The following is a 25390-nucleotide window of genomic DNA, read 5'->3' on the forward strand; positions in this document are numbered from 1 at the left end:
GTTATGAGGCACTAACCCCATGGGAAGACGGTGAAATTGATGAGGGTTGCCCATATGCAAACTTCTTTTTCTCTGAAAAGTATCTGTGAGTTTCCGTACAACTAATGAAATAGTTTCGAAGATAAACCCACGTTTGGAAAGTTTTACACAATGTGCGCATGAGCATCATTTTTTTCTAACCTATTAATAATATTGGAAACATAGTACAGTAATGTACATATATATTTTATGTAATTTATATTTGAATATGTCCATCAGTAAATGTTTTATTTGCAAAAACGACTGTGCATGAACGTTGCTTTCTCTCTCTGTGTTTAAGTTGAGCCTTGCCGTGCTGCATGCGAGCAGTTTGGAAGAATTCCTGTAAATTCATTTGCATTTGTTGACATGACGATTGGCGCATTCAATGCAAAATGACAAATTCTTTCCCCACTATTTTAATGCCTATTTTTCCAAAGTGGTATACATTTTCTGTGCGGCCTATAAATAATTTGGCGACAGCATATCTTCTTTTCCACCCCTCTGTCTGACCTTTCCGACTTATTTCTTGCAGAATATCTATTCGTTAAGATTGCAATATTTTCTATAACTGAATTGCATGTACGTACAGGTTTATTTGTATTTGTATGAAGGCTATGACTGTTAAGCTTACGGATGAATTCTCAGCACCAGTAAGTTCAAAAGCATTTTTCCAGTAATATTGTTCAACCCTTTGTCAAGCTACTGCTGGATTACAGCCTCCTCACGTTGTGTTGTCTTTGGAGTTTGTTCGACCATACTTCACCCTGGTCAATGCGGGTTGGTGAAGGGGCATATCAACCACCGATGATATTAGCCATGGCCGTGAATTGAAATCATGTCGCTGAGTTTATGGCACGGTGCACGGACCATAACGCTGCGACTGCGATTGATTACCACTTCCAAAGCAGCTCTTCAGAGCATTTCTTCCATGAGATGGGATTGCCTTTCCAAGTCCTCTCTCTCTCTTCACAGTGTTTGATTCCAAGCACAATTATATTCACGAATAATTTTCCAGTTGATGAGATGTGTGTGAATACTGGTGAAACTATTACAAACATATCTGAGCAATGAGTGGTCGGTTAGCATATAAATAACGATGCATATTTAAGCAAAATCAATTAGTGACAAATAGTCAGCAATTGAATTAGAGTCATAAGCACATTTTTTAGCTACAGCTTTGGGCCTTGACAATCACACTGTGGTACAACAACAATCGCAGGTCACTGGCAAGAACAGAACGATATTGCACGTTGGTAATAAATACGGCTCATGATATAATCGGACGGATCACAGGTTAAGCTCACGTTTATTGCCAAATATCACCGCTCACTTACGTGTGAACCATGCAAGTGATGTTTCCAACACAACTAAACACAAGGGATGAGCAGTGCCTATATTTACGAGGACATCATCCACATTGCTTTAGCAACAGAACAGTGACTGGCGGAAGGAGTGAGGAGCAACTCGGAGACTGAGACGGGGCGATCTGTCGAGCAGTGACCTCTCCAGTGAATGGCCAAGGGAGGGCGGCGATTCCACGCAGGCTGCCTGGTGTGATATATATCGCGCAGTGCTGTAATACTTTACCGTGATGAAAAACATATCACGTTTACATCACACCTTTTTATGGAACGAACGACCACAAGGCACATTACAATGAACAATCATGAATACACCATCACACTGCAGTATACTACTAATCACGCTGCATTCAACTATTAACCGCACATCGTCCTTATGAATGAACCATGATATAAGGCCTGACCTAAAACTCGGCAGAGGAGAGCATGACCAAGTTATAACAGAAGACTATTCCGCAAGAACAAATCTATAAGAGTGATGTAAATCAGGCTCAAGATGTTAATATGCAGGCATTCTTTCACTGGATGCCTTTGTGTTGTCTGCTGGCCAAGTGACCCTCGAGAAAGAGCTTATTAGCTCAATGGGCTTCAACTGAGTGAGAAATATACTTCGAATTCTGATGCCAATGAACCTTATTTCAAGACCTGGTGTGATGTGCTCATATCTCCTCACTCTGCGCAGGTCAACTGAGGAAATGCATTTTGCACCAGTTACCATTTATGTAAGATTAATATTGGAAGAATTCCATTGCGTTGCTTTTAAATGTATGTGTAAGCATTTGTGGAGTTGCTCTGTCAAAGAAAGTGTTAATGTGGTAGTATTATAGTTTTAATGGTAGTCACTCCTGATTTTCGAGCGAGATCCAATTATCAGGTATTTTTCCGATCATATCAGGATTGAGCCTAGATGGTGCATGGATGGGCCACCAAATAGGTTGCTAAAGGTTTCTGCGGGCCTGCATGGTGGGCAGCAGAGGGCTGTGCAGTAGAATCCATTGTTATCCTGTACTTCTACATCCCCACATCTATACTCCCCGATTCCACCAACCCACACTGACAAACCTGCGCTATGCACTGCCCTATGTATCCTGTGACCTGGGTTTAATTTCAGGCCAGGGCTAATTCTGCTGACCCATGCAGTGTGGTGAAGTATGGTCAAACAGACCCATCACATGACAGCACTGGGAGATGGATTGTCATTTTACATTTTAATTTAAAGGATGTGCGGGCACATCTGTTTGGTGTTCCTGACCCTCTGCTGACAATCATTAAGAACTTTCACGATGATGGGCAAGCCTGGGTAAATCTGGATGGCCAGGGATCAGAGCAATTCCTTGGCATGTGACAGAGATGTCCTCTAGCTTCTACGCTATTGAACTTATTTTTGTTACCAAAAGGCAGCATCAGTGGAATTTCGATCTGGTACGGATACAATCGGAGGCTGACTGATGCCAGGGTGCAATTATAAGATGACCCCTGTTTAATCATGTTACGTATGCTGATCAGCTAGATCAGGGGTCCTCAAACTTTTTAAACAGGGGGCCAGTTCACTGTCCCTCAGACCGTTAGAGGGCCGGACTATAGTTTTAAAAAAACTATGAACAAATTCCTATGCACACTGCATATATCTTATTTTGAAGTGAAGAAACAAAACGGGAACAAATACAATATTTAAAATGAAGAACAAGTAAAGTTAAATCAACAAACTTGCCAGTATTTCAATGGGAACTATGGGCCTGCTTTTGGCTAATGAGATGGTCAATGTCCGGTTCCATATTTGTCACTGCTAGTCGTAACAAGTGATGCAAGTGTGCATCCGTTAGTCTAGATCTGGTTGGAGATTTCAAATGTTTCATTCTGGAAAAAGTCTGTTCACAGACAAAGATGGTTGCCATTTTGAGTGCATGGTTCCTGAGATGAGGATATGTCTCAGAGGGGAGAGATGCATAGAAATTATGAAGGCTGCTTGACTTGAATGCGTCTTTCAGAGAGTCACAATTCTGCAGTTCAGCCAGTTCCATTTGGTAAATTGTATCCACATTTTCAATGTCAATAGAAAATGGGTTACGGAAAAGCTGTATGTCCTGTTCATGGAGATGAAGCTCTTTAAATCTAAATTGGAACTCCTTTTGCAATTTTTCCAGTGAATCCACACATGTTTTGTTTGGGAATTGCAACCAATGGTTTTTCCGCTAACAGATTTTGAGTTGTGGGGAGATGGCAGAAGTTTTCCTCCTTAACTTGTTTGATGAGGAGGCCTAATTTTACTTCAAATGCTTTGACATGTGATTGCATATCACAGAGGAGCTTCCCCTTTCCTTGAAGTTGCACAATTAAACTGTTGAGTAGCTCTGTTACATCTGTCAGAAAGGCAAGGTGCCATTTCCATTCTGCATCATTGAGCTCTGGTACTTTGTTTTTTGAAAGCAGAAAAGCTGTAATCTGTAGAAGTAAGTCATAGAAACGTTTCAAAACTCTCCCTCGACTCAGCCAACGGACTTCTGTGTGGTACAGAACATCTTCATAGTCAACATTTAGTTCAGACAGAAATTCCTGAAATTGTCTGTGGTTTAGTGCATGAACTCTAATGAAGTTAACACAAGATACCACAATTTTCATAACAGAGTCCCACTTCAGTGATTTACTACACAGCGCTTGTTGCTGGATGAGGCAGTGTATGGCTATTGGATGAGAATGGTTATGTTTGTCCATCTCTTGGTTAATGCGAGCAATTACTCCTTTCTTAGACCCCACCATGCTAGGAGCACCATCAGTTGTCACACTGGCTAGTTTAACCCAATTCAGCTCCAAACCATTCACAGTTTGGCAAACCTTTTCATAGATATCCTCTCCTGTAATTGTTCCTTTGATGCTTTGCAGTGCAGCAAGCTCTTCTGTGACTTCGAAATAGTAATTTGTCCCACGAATAAAAATTAGAAGTTGTGCAGAATCACGAACATCATTGCTTTTGTCGAGTGCCAAGGAAAAATAGGAAAGTTTTTTTGTGGAGTTTTGCAAATGCTGATGCAAATTGTCTCTCATTTCTTCAATCCTCCGTGTAATTGTAGGTCCTGAAAGACTCACTGTACTAAATAAATCGGCCTTCTCTGGACACATCTCTTTGGCAACAGAAAGAAGGCATTCTTTAACAAATTCTCCCTCCACGAATGGTCTGCCAGTGCACGCTATTAGCTTGGCAACTTGAAAACTTGCTCGCAGTGATGAAATATTTAGCTGCTTCTGCTTCACAAAAGTATTTTGCTGAGTTGTTAATGTATTTTTCATTTTTAATGTTTTATCTTTTCTCACTTCTCCGACCAAACAATCATATTTATCTTTATGTTGAGTTTCATAGTGTCAACGTAAATTGTATTCTTTGAACACAGACACTATATTCTGGCATATCAGACACACAGCTCTTTCCTTGTACTGCATGAAAAAGTAATCATAAGTCCACTGTTCTTTGAATATCCTACACTCCGAGTCAATTTTTCTCTTTTTTGACATCATTGTTTCCTAGGGAGTCAAAATTGCTATTAGTAAAATACCAATATATATACAGCGCTACAAAAACAATATACCAGCAATAACTTTGCCCACACAGAGACATACAGACTGCACTGCCCACCAATGCAGTCTGATTGGGGGAACTCCGCTTTTACCCCAGGCTCACACTGGTGCGGGTGCCATTAAAAAGTTAATTACACCTGCAGTTTTGTTCACAGATCGCAGTACATCCCCAGCACACAGGAATATCACTGGGAGTGGAGCCGAGGGGCAAGTGAGGGAGCTGAGGGAGGGAGAGCCAGTCAAGCGCAGCCAGGGGAGGGCTGGCAGCCTCAGGCCTAGGGGGCAAGTCCAGTCAATTGGCCCATTGAACCATTCACCAGCGCAGCCCAATGAGTGCCCACCGCCGCAGCTCAATCAGTGCCCACCGCCGCAGCTCAATCAGAACTCACCAGCGCAGCCAAATCAGTGCTCGCCACCGCAGCCCAATCAGTGCCCACCACCGCAGCCAAATGAGTGCTCACCAGCGCAGCCCAATTAGTGCTCACCAGCGCAGCCCAATTAGTGCTCACAAGCGCAGCCCAATTAGTGCTCACAAGCGCAGCCCAATTAGTGACCATGGGCCGGATAAATGTACTCGGTGGGCCGGATGTGGCCCGCGGGCCGTAGTTTGAGGACCCCTGAGCTAGATGGTGATCACTGCCCATAAAAATAAGTCAGAGACTCTGCTTCTCGACCGGCAGATGGCCACACGCCATCTTCCCCACTACGAGTTGCTGGGGTAATTGTAGAGAGGATGGAGAGAGTCACCGAATGATATGCTCTGGTTTGTCTGCAGAGGTCTTACTCAAAATAAGTTGAGCAGAAATATCCTTTCATTGGCTGCATGATTCTGTATGGAAGCTACATGTGACTCTCCCATCTCCTTGGCCACAATCGTCCCATATCTTATCTATACTTGTGAAATTTGGACCCCCTCATAAAAAAACACACCTGGAGTCAAGATCAGCTTCTTTGGCGTCTTTGGAGGGAGCTTGTGAAAGATGCAACTACACAGTTGGCAGCAGCTACCTCCAGCAACAAGAGATAGAGGAGCGATTCTCACAATGAGCGGTGTGTCGTCAGGTGGCTATATCACATTGAACAAGCACAGGGTAGCATGCAGGCCATCCAACTGCCTGTCACCAGAACCAGTTAACCTATAATATCTGGGCATGTCCTGTGACCTGCCAGAAAGTCTTAAATCGCTATTTCATGTTGCCTAAAAGCTTACATAGACAAGTACAAACACCACAGTGGTGTAACTACCACTTAGTGGCGAATTCCAGTTATTATGCTGTTGTGTGTGCCTTCGATTTTCCTGTCGCAGGCGGGTATGGGTTGGTGCACGTGGCAACTCTTTGCTGGTGGTTCTTGGCCACTGGCACGGAGCTGTTTGTGGCTAAGGGATATGCTATCTAAAAGGCTACCATTAGTAGGGAGTTGCGGAACATATGGCTGCAGCTGATTAGACATGAGCCACAATGGCACACAAATTTAGTGGGCTGCTCGCACAGGAAACATCATAATTTTCATTTATTAAAAAAAACACATGTAGTGAATGAAATAAAATAAATTTTATTATAGAATACGACGTCCCGATTGCAACACAAGCAACCATCATCAGGTATGAATGAATGAAAAAATAAACCTAGTAAACTTATAAATGTAATGCAATACAACAGAGAGTCGGCTAACACAACAGTCAACACCCTACCTGGTTGATTACGTTCTTCCAAAGATTGCTAAATTTGAGAGACTCTCTGTCTCTCTGTGTGTCTCTGTGTCTCTCTCTGCTTGTGTGTCTCCCTATGTGTCTCCGTGTCTGTGTTTTGTCTTTCTCTCAAATTTAGCAATCTTTGGAAGAACGTAATTAACCAGGTAGGGTGTTGACTGTTGTGTTAGCCGACTCTCTGTTGTATTCCATTACATTTCTAAGTTTACTAGGTTTGTTTTCTCATTCATTCATACCTGATGACGGTTGCTGGTGTGGCAAACGAAACGTCGGATTCAATTATTTAATTTATTTTCTTTCTACGTGACTTTACCGAAAGAACCAAAGAGTAATTCCTGCAGGCAAGAAAACTTCAAATCAAGTGAATGAAATGTCTGATTAGTTTAACAGGGTGTCTGTAAAACATCTTGGCTCCAGCTGATGTGGTACATGTATTCCAATTGTTGAGCATCACATTCACACTCTTTACAAGTATCTCATCGTCAACCATCATCTATCCACTGCTAAATGATGAACACCCCATGCCGTTGCTATCCCTCATATTCTTACAAGGCCACAGGCCATCTCTCTTTCTCTATAGTGAATGTACTCTTGGGTGCATTCTCTCCTTTGCTTGCCACTCCATATTACGAGTCTCATGTCCTCCCTTCTCACAATATGTCCTGCGCAAGACCACTTACTTTCGACAGTCATTGTTGTTTTTACTTTGCATTTGTTCTCCGATCATGTTTATCTTCCTCTCAGTGGAATTGCATTCACGCCTCTCTCGATGTTACTTTGTACGCTAATCAGCTGTTGTTACATTTTCAGTTGTTCATGTGTCCAATCCATATGTTGAAAACTATTTCTACAACATATTGGTAAGTTTCCTTTTATTATCAATATCAGTTTTCCAAAATAACTCCAGACACCACCAAGGCAGTCAGTCACACCACGTCACAAGAACAGTCACCACATCCTACCACAAAATGACTCCAGCAATCCCTAGCACCTTCCCCGGCACGATCCTGGCAAGTTGCCGAGCTTACTTAGCACCACTGTGGCACAGCGTCAGCGATCAACGGAGGAAGCGTCGACACCATCGTGGTGAAGTACCGGTGAGGACGCTTGACACCGAGGTTGAGGCACACGTGTATTTATTTTACAAGTCGTCACGACAGGACAGCACTGGAGGGGGTATCGGCCCCCTCACCCGTATAACTGGGGATACACCCCTAGCTATCCCTGACCTACCCCCGAGTCCTCCACTAACGGGCTAGGGGAGGCTCTCTGGCCCGACACTGGTGAGTCGGGCTACGGTACCCGGAGTCCCAGAGTGCTGACTCTGGTTCACGGGACCACGCCGCTGGCTCGGTCCTGCGCGGCCCTGACAAGGGCGGCGTCTCAGGGGAGTCCAGGGCTCTAGCTACCCGGGTCTTCAGTCTTCCCTTCTTCGTTCTAATACTGAGCCCCGAGCTCTCTCTGTCATCCCCTTTTATACCCCCTCCCGGATCACAACCGCCGGGCAGCCCGATGCGGACGTTGTTGCGGGCACCCCCCCCGTTTACTCCCGGAGCTCCGCCCACTGTGTTTGTTCGCCGTTTGCTCCTATGTACAAACAGCCCCTTTATAACAGCCCTACATCACCCCCCCCTGCACAGCTCGCAGCCGTCCCGGCTGCAACAATTCCAATAAAGGTACCTTTACCCCTTGACCCTCATGTGTGCCTCATTTTTTTCAACAGAACGCGAATTGAACAACAACAATAACCATACCCCCGAAGGGAGAATAAACCAACGCGCCCCCCCCCCCCCCGAATAAATACGAAATCCGTAAAAGCAAAGTATATACATTCGCCAGGAACCCCCAGCGCACACACAACACACACACAACACACACACAACACACACACAACACACACACAACACCCACACACAACAACAACGTGCCAGGAGCACCCCACCAACGCAGCGCACAGTAACCATAACACGTGAAAAAATTTTTTTTCTTTTTTTCTTCCTCTTTCTGTGCATTACAAGAGTCTGCGCATTTTTGCGCGCGTCCTTGCCGCAGGCCCGTCACATGGGCCAACCCCAGATGGCGGACCATCCGGCGGCAGCTGTCCCTTTCGAGGTGAGTCCGCGATTGGAGTGGCGAGACCCTCGGCATCCCCCGTGTGGGTTGTTGGGCGCGAGCCCATCATTCCTGAAGTACCTGGGGGCGGAACAGCCGGCAAGACGTCAGGCGAGAGCAACAGAGACGGACCCTCCAAGTCGGTCGACCCCCCACATGTTTGGCCCTGCGTGTGTGGAGTAGGGCCTCGCACCGCAACGAAGGGTTTTAGCCTAGAGGGGTGAACGAACCACCGGCGCTTCCCCCACTTGATACGAACGCACTGAGGTCGCAAAACCTCGACCACCTCGACGAGGCCCCGCCACGGCCGCACCAGTTTCGAGGAGGTCGCGAGTGGTACCTGGGGACAGTGCAGCCATGCCCTGTCCCCTGGCTTCCACTGCAGCACGTGCGCGCGTGCCAGTCTGAGGCGCTCATTCGCCTTTTGACGCCTGTCGGAATTAAGCATGGCAGCATCCCGTGCCTCAGTCAGTTTTTCAAGGTTAAATTTAACGTGTTCGTCCAATTTTGTCTTACCCAGCGGCGCGGGGATCTGCAGCTGTGCCCGAACAGGTGGGTCATGTTCGCGGCCATACATGAGAAAGAAGGGTGAAAATCCCATCGCAGCATGGGGGGCCAATCTATATGCTGCCAGGACCCCTTGAATTTGCAAGTCCCAATTGGTCTGTGACTCCGAAACCTGGTGCGACAACATAGACGTGATGGTGCGATGCAGACGCTCGACCATCCCGTCAGTTTGCGGGTGATAGGGAGAGGTACGAATTTTCTTCGTACCCAGGAGATCACAGACCTGTTTGAGGAGTTTCCCGGAAAAATTTTTACCCTGGTCGGTCAGCAGCCGCTCCGGAGCACCTTTGTCCATGACGTAGCCTTGGACAAAGGCGTCCACGATGGCTGCTGCCGACTGATTGGCCAGGGGCCAGGCCATAGGCCAGCGCGTAAAGTACTCAACCCCTGTTAACAAATATCTATTGCCCCTAGGGGTGGCGGGAAATGGGCCCAGGATATCCAGCGCTACAAGTTCGTTCACCCTGGAGACTGTGATGGACTGCAACGGCGGGTTCGACTCCCGTGCTGGTGGTTTGCGCTGCGCACACCGAGGGCATGCTGCCAACAGATCCGTGACATCCCGTGTCATGCCCGGCCAAAAAAAGTCAAGCTGGAGCGAGGCGAGGGTCTTTTGGGTACCCAGGTGGAGGAGGCGCTCATGAGCCCACACCACCTTACCCCGTAACCCAGAAGGGACCACCAGCCGGTGACGGTGGGATTTCCCGTCGCAATGCATAAGCAACCCCCCGTGCATTTCCCATGCGTCGGCATCACCCGTCCCACGCCCCCTCTCCCCGGCGCGACGACGCAGCGCGAGGAGGGAGGTATCCTCCATCTGGAGGCGCCCCCATTCATTAACGGGCAACCCAAGCAGGGAATCTCTTCCCTGTTCCGCGATATCATCGGGGAGCAATGTTTCATCATCGGCGGCGGCCGCCAGGACTGGAACCGGCATGTCCCCTGCTGGCCTGCAACGCCCCGACCCCAGGAGGCATGCACATTCGGAGGCGGTTGGCATGCGCGACAGAGCGTCCGCGTTGGTGTGGCGAACGCCCTTACGGTAGGTGGTTTCGAAATCGAAATCCTGGAGGACCTCCAACCATCGGGACAATTGTCCCGATGGCTGTTGAACCTTCAGGGCGTACTGCAGTGCCGCATGATCTGTACGGACGGTGAAATGCTGACCGTACAGATATGGGCGATACTGTTGGATGAAATAGACAATTGCCAACAGTTCCCTACGGGTGACACAATATCTTTGCTCCGCTGGAGACAACACCCGACTGCCGTACGCAACCACCCGTTCCACGCCGTCAACCACCTGGGAAAGCACGCCTCCAATACCCGTGTTGCTCGCGTCGGTGTCGAGCAAAAACGGCCTCGAAAAATCTGGGTAAATCAAGGGAGGAGCTTTCACCAAGGCGTCCCGAAGGGAGCAGAAAGCAGCTTCCTCATCCCGACCCCAGTGGAACCGAACCCCTTTAGATGTTAAAGCGTGTAAGGGTTTGGCAATCGTCGCAAAATTAGCGACGAAGCGTCGGTAATACGACGCGAAGCCAATAAAACTCCTCACCTCCCCCACCGAGGTTGGAGTCGGCCAGGAGCTGACACACTGCGTTTTGGCGGGATCGGTAGCAATACCTGAGCGCCCCACGATGTGCCCCAAATAACGCACCGACTCGCGTAACAAATGGCATTTTTGGGGCTTAAATTTCAAATTAGCAGCCCGCATCTTTTGGAAAACCGCCCGCAACCTCTGGAGATGTTCGTCAAAAGTTTTTCCAAAGACAATAACGTCATCCAAATAAATCAGGCACGACTCCCATTGCAATCCAGCCAAAACCAATTCCATCAACCGCTGGAAAGTTGCCGGCGCTGAGTGTAAGCCCATCGGCAACCGGTTGAATTGGAACAGGCCGTGCGGTGTACGGAAAGCAGTTTTAGGCTTTGAATCATCGTCCAGAGGAAGCTGCCAGAATCCCGAAAGTAAATCTAGTGTGGAGAAGAATCGCGCTCCCGCCAAGGCGTCCAGCGATTCGTCCATCCGTGGGAGCGGGTATGCGTCGGCAACCGAAATTTTATTAAGGCGCCGAAAATCCACGCAAAACCGCAACGAGCCATCCTGCTTTTTAACCAGGACAATCGGCGCTCCCCAAGGGCTGGTGGAGGGAGAAATGATGTCGGCGGCTAACATGTCATCGACAGCCGATTTGACATGGTCCTTTTCGGCGGGACTCAACCGAAACGGATTTTGGCGAATTGGCGCGCTGTCACCCGTGTCAATATGGTGACGCAGCAGGTGAATACAACCCAAATCGTATTTATTCCGACTGAAAACGTCGGAAAATTCCTTCAGCAGCGATCTAAGCTGTTGGCGCTCTGAATTGGAGAGGTCCGTCGATCCCGCACAAAGCGCGTCGAGCCACCCTTCATCGCCGTCCGAATGCGGGTGCGTCCGGGAAGCAGTGTCAACGTGGTTCGCGACAGGTTCCTCGCAGGGCACCGGCGTCGCGTGAGCGAGCACCGTCCCTTGAGGAACCACTACTGTCTGCGACCCCACATTGAGGACCACGATGAAAGGGTCCCCGTCCCCTCTTACGACGGTCTGGGCCGGAATTAAATGAGGCCCATTAACCCCGGCCCTAGACGGTCCCAACACAACACCCTGATCCCCAACGCCCTTAGCGAAAGGCCTACGAAGTTTCAGAGGCACTAACATTTGAGCTCCCGGCGGCACACGCACTGTTTTAACGACGAACGCCGGTACTGTTGCGAACGCCATCCGAGCCGCAACAGGGGAAGGCAGGAACGCCATGCGTCGCCCCGACGGAAGCTCAATGCATCCTTGGTCGATCAAAATACGAATTGGCATTTTGCCTAAGAAGTCCGTCCCCAGCAGGCACGGAACCGCCAGCGAGGAGGAAACAAAAATCGGCCCCGACAATTTGATGTCCCCGATAGAAATTTGCGCTCGAATCTGTCCCATGATGCCGAGAGAGCCCCCGTTAGCGGCATAGAATGGGACGTTAACCGGCAGCAAAGGACGGCTCTGTACAGGTAGAATATTGTAAATTAGCTCCGAAATGATTGTCGCCGATGCCCCCGTATCGACTAGGATGCGTACCTCTACCCCGTCAATGTGACCGACCACGGCCGACGACTCCGACGACGCGGCCACCACGAGATGGGCTAACACGGACCACTGCTTGGGCTCGATTTGAGTCCCTGCAGTGATCCGTGCTGGCCCGTCGCAGCGCAACATCGGCCCCCCGTTCGTTGTGGTGCGAGAGTGTGCGACAGGTGGGTCCTTTGGCCAAACATGTGTGGTGCCGCGACTCGCCGGATCATGTTGCTGGAGCTTGGGAGGAGGAGGAGGAGGAGGGCCGGCGTCCCGTCGGGGCGTCGTCCCGCGCTGTCGAGGAGAGCGGCACCCCGAGGCGACGTGGCCCCGGACGCCGCAGTTGAAACAACGCGGGAGCGCCGGCGGAGATGATGGACGGTCGAAGCGGCCCGACCCGTCCCGGCCCGACCGTGCTCCTGTCGACTGTTGCCGTCGATGGTCGACGCTGTAGAGCTCTTCCGTCGGAAGGGTGGCTGCAGCCACCGCACGCCCAGCCGATGCCCTGCTGGCTTTCCGCCGCAGTGACAGAAGGTTGGCGTGGAGGAGCCGCGCAGCCTGGAGAGAAGTCATCTCCGCGTCCTCCTGTGCGACGACAACGATGTCGAGGTCGTCTGCCAGGAGGAGGATCTTCTCCATGACCATCGCGTCCACGCCGTCGTCGTCCATACGAGGAAAGGCCATCTTTGCCAGCGCCAGGAGACTTGTCCGGAATGCCAGGGGCGACTCCTTTTCACCCCGCTTGCGATCGTAAAACTGCTGTCGGCATTCAGCTGAAGGTCCATAGACCCCGGCCAGCAGCTGTAGCGCCATCGGTAGTGTAGAACGCTTCTCCCTCGGCGCCGATGTGAGGGCGGCGAGCGCGTCGCCGTCGAGGAGCGCCGGCAGCGCGCAGAGAGCCTCATCATCCGACCAGTTTGCCATTTCCTGATGGGCGAGGAAGCGTCGCCGAAAGCCGCCCCAGTCTCCCTCCGCGCCGATGAACTCCTTAAGCGGGGGCAGTCTCTGGTGTAGCGCAGCGGTTGTTGTAGAACCCCGCAGGTTGTTGTCACCATGACTCGGCTGTGCATCGGCGCGAACGGCCGATGGCATCGCCTGTCGCAGCCGCGATGACGCACCCTCCGCCGGTGATGACGCGGCAGCCCCAGCGAGGCCGATGTCGGAGCCGATGTTCAAGCTGGCCACGCCCTGAGCAGCCGCGGCGTCGATGGCGGGAAATTCAAAGTTAGAATTTTCTGAAATGGCGGGAAGGCGCTCCGGTCGTCGGCACCCCTCGTCCCGTGGTGGACCAACCGCCCCCAATCGCGTGATGTTGTCCAGCGTGGCGGCAGCGGCATACAGCAGCTCCGCCAGCCTTTCGTGAGCCAGCCGTAGCGCGTCTGGCTGCGGCCCCTCTTCATGCTGATGCCCCGGTAAGAAGGCGTCAGGCCCCGGCTGCACCATGTCTTGTTGAGCCGTCTCGGGCTCGACGATCTCAGCAGTGTCCTCCTCCTGTGGTACTCTGGCTCGAGCAGTATGGCGTGTTTCCATGTTCGTAGTACTTCTGACACCAGATGAAGTACCGGTGAGGACGCTTGACACCGAGGTTGAGGCACACGTGTATTTATTTTACAAGTCGTCACGACAGGACAGCACTGGAGGGGGTATCGGCCCCCTCACCCGTATAACTGGGGATACACCCCTAGCTATCCCTGACCTACCCCCGAGTCCTCCACTAACGGGCTAGGGGAGGCTGTCTGGCCCGACACTGGTGAGTCGGGCTACGGTACCCGGAGTCCCAGAGTGCTGACTCTGGTTCACGGGACCACGCCGCTGGCTCGGTCCTGCGCGGCCCTGACAAGGGCGGCGTCTCAGGGGAGTCCAGGGCTCTAGCTACCCGGGTCTTCAGTCTTCCCTTCTTCGTTCTAATACTGAGCCCCGAGCTCTCTCTGTCATCCCCTTTTATACCCCCTCCCGGATCACAACCGCCGGGCAGCCCGATGCGGACGTTGTTGCGGGCACCCCCCCCCGTTTACTCCCGGAGCTCCGCCCACTGTGTTTGTTCGCCGTTTGCTCCTATGTACAAACAGCCCCTTTATAATAGCCCTACAGTGGTATAGTTCCAGCACAGCCCAACTAGGCCACGGGGGGGAATAAGACATGGCGCTACCACGGCACCCACACACCATGACCCCAGGTACACAAAGGACCGATTTAGTTTCCCAACAATGTAGGTTTCCACAAGACACATCAGGACTGCCAAGGAGTTGTCAAGGCAACAATCCGCGACCAATCTTGGTATCACCAGAATTCAGTCTCAGAAGGCACTGGGGAACCCCAGCACCAACACGGAGTCCCAGGGAGAATGGATAACAGACCCGGAGGTTCCAATAAGGGCCTGACAATGCCACTCTGAAACACAAGACATTGGCACGTGGGACTTGAGAGATGAGGGGAAACGGCAGGATAAGGGGCAGGAGGCACGGGGTAACACATCCAAGCAGGGGAACCAACAAATACAAACTAAACTTAACAAATTCGTAAAAACTGAATAATTTGGGCCAAGCGGCAACAAACTCACAATCACCACACAGCCCAAAATCCAATCAGAGAGAGAGAGAGCAGAAAGAGCCGGGCAAACAGCAGACATGCCCACAAGAATGGCAGGACACAGCCCAGGGTTCATCTATCACCCACAGGGGCCACTTCCTGGAGACGTCTTGATATGTGACAATGAAAATTACAGGATGGATATTCACGGGCTGTTTGGAGAAAATTAGCAGAAAAATACTGAACAAGGAAATTGATCAAAACCAAAGAGGAAAGCTAAGGATCCCTAAAGTCGCTAGGCACAACCTCCGAGGACTGCGAGGCTATAGCTCTAGAAGCAGACTCGTTAAGGCAAGACCACAGTGTGCTAGGACTGGTCAGGGTGGAATATATGAAGATGCTATTCAGCCAGTGGTGGCGCTCGGTCGAAGCAAACAAAGCCAATGCTTAGTTAAGGGCTTGATAACCATTAAAACGTAGGGATGAACCAAATACAGTATCAGCTCAAATTAAAATCTTAATATACATAAAAATCTAATCATCACAAATGATAATTCTTCTCTCTCATCGCTATCTTGTCTGCATCTCTCTTATAACTCAATATTTACATCTTGTCTACATCTCTCACTTCATTACATCAGTTTAATATATATAACTATTTTCTTTCATCTCACATCTCTATCCTTCGCCTGCATTTCTCTCATTATATTATATATCATTCACGTGTCTTTTTCTCCTCTGTCGTCTAACTACCATATAAACCAATTATACCACGAGGCGGGGCACAATCATGCAGATGTAGTGGGCTCAAACGGAGACTCAGTTGTACTTTGGAGGCAACACGTTTATTAACATTTACACGTACTTACGAAAGGGCAACTGCCCCTTCACCAGATAACAACCTATGGTGGTGGGCCATCAGGCTAGCTACACTAACAGCACAGGGAGGAGCTACTATGGACGGGACCCCAGCTTGGGTCCCGGTCCCCGTGTTGATCTTGTCTTCCGGACGTAGGGCATAGAACGTAGAGTCTTCAGGATTACAACAACAGCCGGTCCCACTGAGGAACCCGCTTATATCCTCGTGGCGGGGCTCGCTCCGCCCCTGGCCACGACCCCTTTCTGGAATCCTCGAGGAGGATCTCCACCTTGACACGTGATCACCCCCAGCCCCCCCCCCTTTGGGGTCCCCGGGTAGACACCTCCGGTCACGTGTCCTCCAGGGTCAACCAGAGGGCCATGGCCCCCTGCAACCCCGTTCCGAGGCCGGCACTCTCGCACCCTATCCTGTAGGGGCTGGCACTGCACGTAGAGCGTGGTGCCATCACTCACTGTCAGTCAGTGCTGCCCGAGCCCCGCTAGGGCCGGTACTGCATCCCCATTGAGTGATGTCCGTGATGTCAATACATTGCATGGCGTGCCTTTTCCAGGCCCGCCACACATAGTGACATCCAGCGATGTCGCTACACATATACAGGTGTAGAGGATGTCTAACCCATCCTCACACACTCGCACCACACAAACAACACGCATACCTTCCACACTCACACACATCAATCACGTACACGGGGGATGCACCAGGGAAAGGTCGGAGGTCAGGGGTTACTTACATCACACACATGGCACGCTCGAGTGGGGAATAGAGATTGGGGTGTGAGCACTAACGTGCACGACACCCAATCCGATGGGTGAGTGGTTGATACTCTGATCGGATTTGGTTGGAGAGCGGATCAGGAAAGAGCGGGAAATTGAAGAAAGGTGATAAGTGGTGTATGAGTGGTGACAACGGCATAAAGCAGTTAAAGTGCTCCTGCCAAAGTCTCCTTTTCATCTGGTGGCAGCGGTGGGATGTCCCGACCCAGCCGACGCAAATTCCCACGAGGGGAGACAAATGCAGAAGACACTCTAGGCGCCCGGGACGAGCACTGCTCAGAAACGGACCCGCCGAGTCGGGATTCATCTCCCGGCTCATCGACAGAGTCCAAGGCAGCAGTCCAACTGACATGGGCACCTTCGTCCACCAACCCGGCGGGGCAGACTCACCACCGCAGCAGACCATCATCCAGAGATCGGAGGATGGATCAGCTACTTGATGCAGTATCAGTGCTGCTTCGCCGGCTGGGGCCTGATGGGAGACAACTGCGGGGACCTCAAGCTGCATCACCACCCCAGCAAGGTGGCAGAAGCCTCGTGCAACCCGGGACACCCAACCCGGGACACCGCAGCAGCCAGCAGTGGACGAACCACCATCGACACTGCGGACAGTGTGTCCCGCATGGGACCGTGGAGCAAGCCCTATCCCACATTCCATGGCCCTGCTGACAGCAGCAGAAGGAGAGCGGGAGAATCCGGGTCACAGTAAAGGGCAGCTGGCCAGGCAAGGGGCAGTAGGACAAATCGGGATCAGAAACCCAGGTGCGCCCCAAACGGGATGACCCGGGAAATGTGGATGAGGATGGCGTCGCCAGTTGGGTGCGTTGGAGAAGTTCGCGTCCAAAACCGGAGATTGGCACGCTTCCATTTGCCGTTTTGAGACAGTGGTCCGGGCACTGAAGTGGACAGAGGAGGAGGCCCTGGCAGCACTACCCACCGCATTGGATGACTCAATGCTGACTCAAAGAGGGGATCCCTACAGGCATCATACAAGGAGATGGCGGAGGTTTTTGACCCTCCGTCTGGGGCTTGACAAAAATTCCAGAACCGGCAGTGGAACGCATCCAAATTGCTCCTGGTCTTCATGACCAAACTGCTGTTGCTGGCAGAAGCCGCATTCCCGTAGCTTGACGAGCTGGTCCTGGACTCGCTGGTGGTGGAGTGTCTCCTCATCACGGCACGAAAGGCAGGGGTGGTACTGCCGTTGGTGGGGTAGAAGCCGGCACCTTGCTTTGAGTCGCACGGCATCTCAAGGCGTACGAGGAGATGGCAGGACTCGCGTCGATTGAAGCAAACGTCGCTGAACATCTCGGCGATGACGCGGAACCCCAAATGATGGAGATGCCAGAGCCACCGGGGGAGCACATGCATTTGGCAGAGGCTTACAGGACAGAGGTGGAGGCGGCCATGCCACAACTCTCAGGGACGTCTTGAGAAGCAGAGCAGCGACCGCGACGCTGGGCACCTCAGGAGGCGAGAGCAACACTCCCGGGCAGGGGCAAAGTCATCTGTCATCGTGTGGTCGTGAGGGCCACATCGCTCGTGGATGCCGCAGCAGGATGGTGGCGGCTGGGACGACCAGCCAGACTCGCCGAGCTTCACCAGCAGCCGCCCCAACTCAGGCGAGTGCGCACACCTCAGACACCCGGCCGGAAAAATCCACCCCATGTTCACTCCTTCACGCATCTCATTTTTCGGGAGGCACATCACTAGTTCCCATGCCCAGACACGGTCACTAAGTAGCGTCGGCTAGCGAGAAGGGTAGTGGCAGCCACGGCCAGGACATCGGTGTTGGTAGGTTCGGTCGCAGGGGTTAGCATGCGCTGACGTGCATGACACCCAATCCGATGGGTGAGTGGTTGACACTCTGATCGGATTGGGTCGGAGAGCGGGAAAGGAAGGTGAAGTAGGGGTTTATAAGGGACTGTAAAACGTGTGATGTGGTTGGTTTGGATGATGAGTGTTGCTGTGGTGTATAAGGGGCCGTCCATAAATGACGTCATGCGATTTTTGACCCCCCCCTCCCTCGTCACACAGCGTCACAAAAAGTCAAATATGACGTCACAAAGCTCTGCCCCCCCCCCCCCCCAAATAAAACATGCTTCAAATAGCTTTAAACTATTGCCATTGTAGTGCGTTTTTAATGCCGCTGCACTCTGATGCTGTAGGAGTAAACATTTATTAAAAAGTATATTTAATTAAGTAGAACGTGTTGTCTATATTTAATTAAAGTTGCGCATTTTGATGTGACGTAACATTTCTCACCCCCCCCCCCCCCCTAGGTGCGTGACGTCATTTATGGACGGCCCCTAAGCGGTGACAATGGAATAAAGCAGTTCAAGTTTCACCTGCCCAAGTCTCCTTTTCACAGGTAACAGTACAGTACAGAATGTTTTTTTACCATGATACGCCACGGCCAAAGCAAAATGTACGGTGGAGGAACTTCACCATGACCGACGCGCCGTGGCAGAGCCCGGCGAAGGGGAGGTGGGTCCCGTGGGCCCTCCCCGCATCCCCAAATGGAAACCTTTGGCCCAATCAACGCGAACCGCTGTGACGCCCCCCCCCCCCCCCCCCCCACAGCAGAAGAGCGACTCATCCTCCATGCGGGAAGAGTCGTGGGGACGCCTCCATCCAGCAGTGGATCTGCAACTCGCACGCGTCCTCGACGTATTCGGTGCATTCTCACCCGGCGCACCCTGCCGTGGTGGTCGTAGTCCCTGGGCGTTATTTGGTGACTGCTGCTGCGGTGGCAGTGCACAAATAACGAAACCCTCATTACATTCGTCAATAGCAATACTGTGGCCAGAAGGAACACGATAGCACGGGCGACGTTCTGGGCAATGGGTCTTCTTCATAGCGCACGCACATCCATGTTGGCAATGTCCCCCTCCTCGCAATACAACACTACGTGCTCTGAAGGCCCACATTGCTCGAAACGTCGAGAGCACTGCGATCTCACGCGAAGGGCCACCACGCCGTTGGCTGGACCAAGTTGTTGACGTGGTGCTGGTGGTTGTTGATTGTTGTTGTTGATTGTTGTTGTTGTTGTTGGGCTCGGCCCAGCGGTGCAGGTCGCTTCCACCGCGCACCACGCGCAGTCTCCAGGCGCGCGGCGGTGACGTCAGCCGGCACAAACACTCGGGGGGGGAGGGGGCGGGGCTTCAGTCGCCGTGCGCAGGTGAGCGGTGGTGAGTGGTGAGCGGTGAGTGGGTGAGTGGTGGACGAGTGGTGGCGATTGGGTGAGTAGTGGCGAGCGGTGAGTGGTGGTGAGTGGGTGAGTGGCGAGTGGGTGAGTGGTGGACGAGTGGTGGCGATTGGGTGAGTAGTGGCGAGCGGTGAGTGGTGGTGAGTGGGTGAGTGGCGAGTGGGTGAGTGGTGGACGAGTGGTGGCGATTGGGTGAGTAGTGGCGAGCGGTGAGTGGTGGTGAGTGGGTGAGTGGCGAGTGGGTGAGTGGTGGACGAGCGGTGAGCGACGTGGTGGTGAGCGGTGAGCGGCTGAGTGGTGAGCGAGTGAACGCGACCCGCCACCCGCTCCGTGCAACTCCGACTCGCCCGCTGCAGGTGGCGGCTGCTGCTGCTGCCGCCGCCACCACAGCTGCTGCTGCTGCTGCTGCCACCACCACCACAGCTGCTGCTGCTGCTGCCGCCGCCACCACAACTGCTGCTGCTGCTGCCGCCACCACCACCACAGCTGCTGCTGCTGCCGCCACCACCACAGCTGCTGCCGCTGCCACAGCCGCTGCTGCCGCTACCACAGCTGCCGCTGCGTGCCCAGAGTCGTGGGCAGAGCAAGGTGGTTGATGGTGGTTGATGGTGGTGGGTCTCTCTCTGTCCGTCATCCCAGCTTAACTCGTGACATCTTGAGTTTCTTTTTCTTCCCCTCGACCTGCCAGCAGCGAGCCCCCCCCCCCCCCACACACACTTCAAGGCCTCAATGTGCACCTAGTCTGGCACAACCACTTGTGGTAACGTCATATTCACTTCGTGGCGATTGGCGGCTGTCAGTGTGTTTGTATGAGCGATCCCTGACAAATCTTAACGTCAAGGTGATAGACTTCGCTAAAGATGCCGGGTCTCCGTGCGCCTTCACATGTGTGTCGGAATACGCGGCCTGCTAAACCGACTGCCTCCCGTCATGAGAATGTGGAATGTTGTCATCGCCCGTGCTGGACCGTCGACGCAGATGAGCGCTGGCCCCGTGTGGCCCTGTTGAGTTTGCGAGCGCTGATGTTGCCTGTAGCTTCAAACTGCATCCGAGACCATCATTGATCAACACGACCTGTCACCTCTTCCGGGTGAATAACTTCGGTGACCACTTCGTGCTAAGTCAGCAGTGGTCGTCCTGTGCAGTGGCTGTTGTTCATCGCTGTGGGGATATGGAGTTTCCACCCTTCGCTCGTCTAAACAAGAAGATACAGACCTGGTGTTGTTGTTGTTGTCACATTAGCTGGGTTTAATGGCAGCATGGGCTCCCTGCATAAAGTATTTTTGTTTTTTCTTGTTATCGCGGCAAGCCCGTGGTTACAGGTGTGGTTTAAAACACCAGCTTAGTCATTACCACACCTGCTACTGTAGCTATGGCAGGTGCGGCAAAAGTACATTCGAATTACAGTAATCACGAGCGCGTCGGTGATTTTACTTAAAAGGGGGGGGGGGGTAATTAACTATTAAACTCCTGCGAAACGTCTCCACGGTTTAAGTCCACTCGCTTTGCTCTCTCTCACATTGAAACATGTGACACAGGGCACACATACTCTACCCATACAAACATGCTTAAATATAACTTGCATAGACCTACTCACGAATAATCAAATGTCGTATACACAGTCATAATCAAATTTAATGGTGTAGTTTTATTTGATGTGTTCGTGATGTTTTGGAATAAATCTGAAAAAAAAATCTGGCCTAAATAGAGTCAGTAGATCATCGATCTGGCTTCCAATGTGATCTGGCAGTCCTGGGGCGATCCGGCATGTCACCAGTCCAGTGATCGGCACCATGCGCGTGACAAAAATAATAGCTCTGCTTGACTTCAGTGTCAAATATTATATACAGTACATTATACACTATATACTATAACCTAAACAATGGAAATACTGCATTGTATACATCACCCCATTCAGAGTCCTCGAGACTGTACGGTACCGTAAATACAGTAAATTTTTGAAGTAGGATATTTATTTTTGTCTATCTCTTTGTTTATTTATGACCATTTCACAAAGTAAACAAATGTAAAACAAAAAAGACATAACAACATCTAAAAACATAATGTCATACAAGAATGTGCAAAAATAAGCTATTTTAACTAATGATGATTAGTGATTATCTGGAATTATTGAATATCCGTCGCCCCCACCTATCCGAAGCCGCTGGATAATCGATGATCGAATGCATAACATTTCAGTAAAAAAAAATGTTAAACGTGTATTCTGAAAAATATAACGTTACAGTAAATTACGTCACATCCAAGCTTTTCCAGCCAAAATTGGCATCGCGTGGAATCACTTCAATTTGAATCTATTTGAATTCATGTGATCATGTGACATTGATAGCATCAAGACATCTTGTTTACATAAATGTTACAGAAATATTCAACTATGTCTCCATTTTGCTCTCATTCGTCTCTTCAGTTGATATAAAAACATACATTCTGCTGTTTCCCAATTAGGTCCCTCCAAATAAAGTTAATTGTTTGCCGAATATGTCCTACACGATAATAGTAATACAATACCTCGATCAATCAGACCTCACATGTCCACAAAAATCTGGTATAATGTATAGATGTTTTTATTGTATGTGCTAGCTGTAGAACCTTTTGATATTATTCTCTACCGTGTGTGGTCGTGTGCCATCGCTCTGTCATTCCAGGTAAAGTCGCGAGTGAACCATTGGTCACTCCAACGTGCTCTCAAAGGGCTATGGGCGAGAATGGGGAAATTTCAGCCGAGTTCACGCAAGAGATGGCGAGGTTGCGCAAACTCGTCAGCCACCTGGAGACCCAAAACGCCGAGCTGAGACGCCGAGGATCCGGCGCAGCAGCGGCACCGCACAGCGTTGGGGAGGCGCACGCCGGTGCCGCCGGGAGACACAGCGCCAAATCCGACAAGAAGCGGAGCGACACTGACGCGCCGCACCGTGCCGGGGAAGTACACACAGTGGGGAACCAGGCGCGATGTAATGGTGGTGTCATGCCGAGTGGCTCACCGACGGCGCAGAGTGGTGCTCAAAATGATGCTGCAGCTACTGCTGATACTCTGGACGATGTGGTCATGCTGGACCTGCAAAGGACGGACGTGGTGGAGGAAGACACGTGGTAAGTGTAATGCTCACATTAATTGGAACTCGAGTTGCTCATATCCTTAATTGGAAATGCCTCCTGTCCAGATTCATCCTCGTCTGGGTGATGCTGGGTTGCAATGTATGTAGAGTGCTCAACTGGCAACAGAAAGGCCGCGCGTTGAACTCCTTGATAGGGCTGACTTGATTCCTGTTTTATCTGGTTGGCCCCTGCCATAGAAATGTAGATTTTGATGGCAGTCTTCTTGTCTGAGTACATATGAGGGTTGCAAGTGATGGATCCTGTTATTCGCATTTGTCCATGTAAATAACTTTTTTTATTTGGCACTGCTAGGATATCACTTCCAGGTGATGAGTGCAAATAGTAACGAACTTTCCGCACAACTCCTCTGCAGAAAAGCAACAGCATCCGTCATTGTGGATGTTGCAGATTGTGCCTGTGCAGCTGTCGGCGATCCATCTTCATCATCGGCACCACCAGCTTTAGCAGTAGACGCAATGACATCATCATTACCATCATTATGGCCGTCACTGTCACCACCATCGTCAGCACCACCATCCTCCCCTCTCCACCATGAATTTGGCGCAAGCAGCTGCCACATCCACGTGATTCCTCTAACCTGCGAATAATAGGATGCATATGGCCCACCGTTTTGGTTGACTTCCTTTTATCCACATACTAGCTTTACTACCCGGGTTCGCCCGGGACTTGGATTCACCACGCCCGGCCGCCTTTGTCTCCCCAGTGGCGATGTTCACACACCAACACCAGTTACTCGTTTGAGGCTGAGTCGACCTAGGGGAGGCCCAGGACCGGTTCAAATAATCGTCACCGGTGGTGGCCGTGAGTGGGTTCGTAGCGCAGCGCGCGAATCGCTACGCAATCGCTGCGCAATCGCTGCGCAATCGCTGCCCCCCCCCACACACACAGGATAAAGACAAAGATCCCCCGTGTAGCCTGTGAGACTAGGGGGCAAGTGCTGTTAGCAAGCACCTATGAAGGCCGGCACGGCACACGAGGGGGTGGGTGGCCAGCACCACGCCCGGCCGTCTTTGTCCCCCCAGTGGTGATGTTCACACAGCACACCAGTTACTCATTTGATGCTGAGTCGACCTATGGGAGGCCCAGGACCGGTTCACATAATCGTCACCATTGGTGGCCGTGAGCGGGAATCGAACTCGGGTCGCCGCGTTCGTAGCGCAGCGCGCTAACCACTACACCACCGCTCCCCCCCCACACAAACGCGTGCGCGCGTCCATAGGTACACAGACACGCGCTTGCTGCAGACACACAACTTTCAGGGTGCGTACGGCAGTAAACGACTGAAATAATAAAGCAGCAATGCTGCGCGAAGAACGCCTTAGACCTGCAACACATTTGTGTTTCACTTTACTCGCGGAGGGTTGGGGGGAGGGGTGACATCAGCAGGCACACTCCGTTACGCTTCCGCATACGGGTCACATGACGGATGTGACATCACAGCTCACTTTCCGTGCAAAATATATGCATTATTGCGCCCCCCCTCCCCCCAAAAAATATACAAAAGTCTATTTTAAAAATGTTTGCATGGTGTACAGTCTGGAAAGTACCCACATGGCAAATTTCAAGTTTGTTGCATGTCGGGAAGTACGCTAAATATTTTGAACAGACACACATATTCACAAATTTCCCTTTTATATATACAGTATAGATAAACATGGATAATATAAATAATCAATATGTGGATAATAGGAGTAGCAGTTAACAGAGACATGGAAGAGAAGAGTTTCCCTATAACATGAAGGTACAATAAGCACGGAATAAGCTTATTTGGTTTTCTAGACTCGGGGTCCCCAACCCCTGGGCCACGCACCGGTCCCGGCCCGCGGGCAGTTAGGAACCGGGCCGCACAGCAGCACGAGGTGAGGGCGGCGGGTCCGCGCGGGGGACCCGCCCCCGTTGTTTTATTATTTACCACTTCCGTCCGCGCCTCTTTACCGCACTGCTGCGTACTTGTCTCAGTCACAGTTTTGGTAAGCCCACAAGATATAACCCTAGCCACAATGAGTAAAAAACAAACGTCGCTGGAGAGCTTCTTTGAAAAGGGGGAAAGACCCAATGATGACCCCCCCCCCCCCCCGGTCCATGAAAACATTGTCACAACATTAATGGTAATGGTGTATTGGTCATAGGTCAGTTTACACCACATGTTTGTCTCAGGTGCTCTTTGAGTAAAGAAAACAGGTTATGCAATAAACACAGTGGGTTAACATCCATCAAGCCAAACACAGTTTCTTGAACCGCACTGTGTGCTTTTGCTGGCTCACAAAAGGAGAGCACAGAGGGGTATGGAGGTCGCACTGTTGGGCGGATACTTTGGGTCAGTCTTGTGGTTAGTCACGAGGTTGTCTGTGAAAGGGATTGCATTTACACATGAGTTAGGAGACCCGTATGTTTTTTTCCCACATACTTGAAGCTGTTACTCA

The 25390-nt window shown here is 51.1% G+C and overlaps 1 protein-coding gene across 2 annotated transcripts in view; it reads left to right on the forward strand.

Annotated features, from left to right (window-relative positions):
• Positions 1-19508: 19508 nt before the first annotated feature.
• The window catches only part of LOC133346957 (SLAIN motif-containing protein 2-like), a 30553-nt gene continuing 24671 nt past the window's right edge, over positions 19509-25390 (forward strand). The window contains exons 1-2 of one of the 2 annotated variants that reach the window (XM_061558799.1): positions 19509-19805; positions 22496-22940. In XM_061558799.1, the coding sequence (XP_061414783.1) occupies positions 22546-22940 (395 nt within the window). In that variant the 5' untranslated portion in view covers positions 19509-19805; positions 22496-22545. Of the gene's footprint in view, positions 19830-22495; positions 22941-25390 lie in introns of both variants that reach the window. The other variant, XM_061558800.1, reaches the window with a different exon arrangement.

This window comes from Lethenteron reissneri, chromosome 25 (genome assembly GCF_015708825.2).
Source record: "Lethenteron reissneri isolate LAM-NWPU_2019-01 chromosome 25, ASM1570882v1, whole genome shotgun sequence".
Taxonomy (NCBI): Eukaryota; Metazoa; Chordata; class Hyperoartia; order Petromyzontiformes; family Petromyzontidae; genus Lethenteron; species Lethenteron reissneri.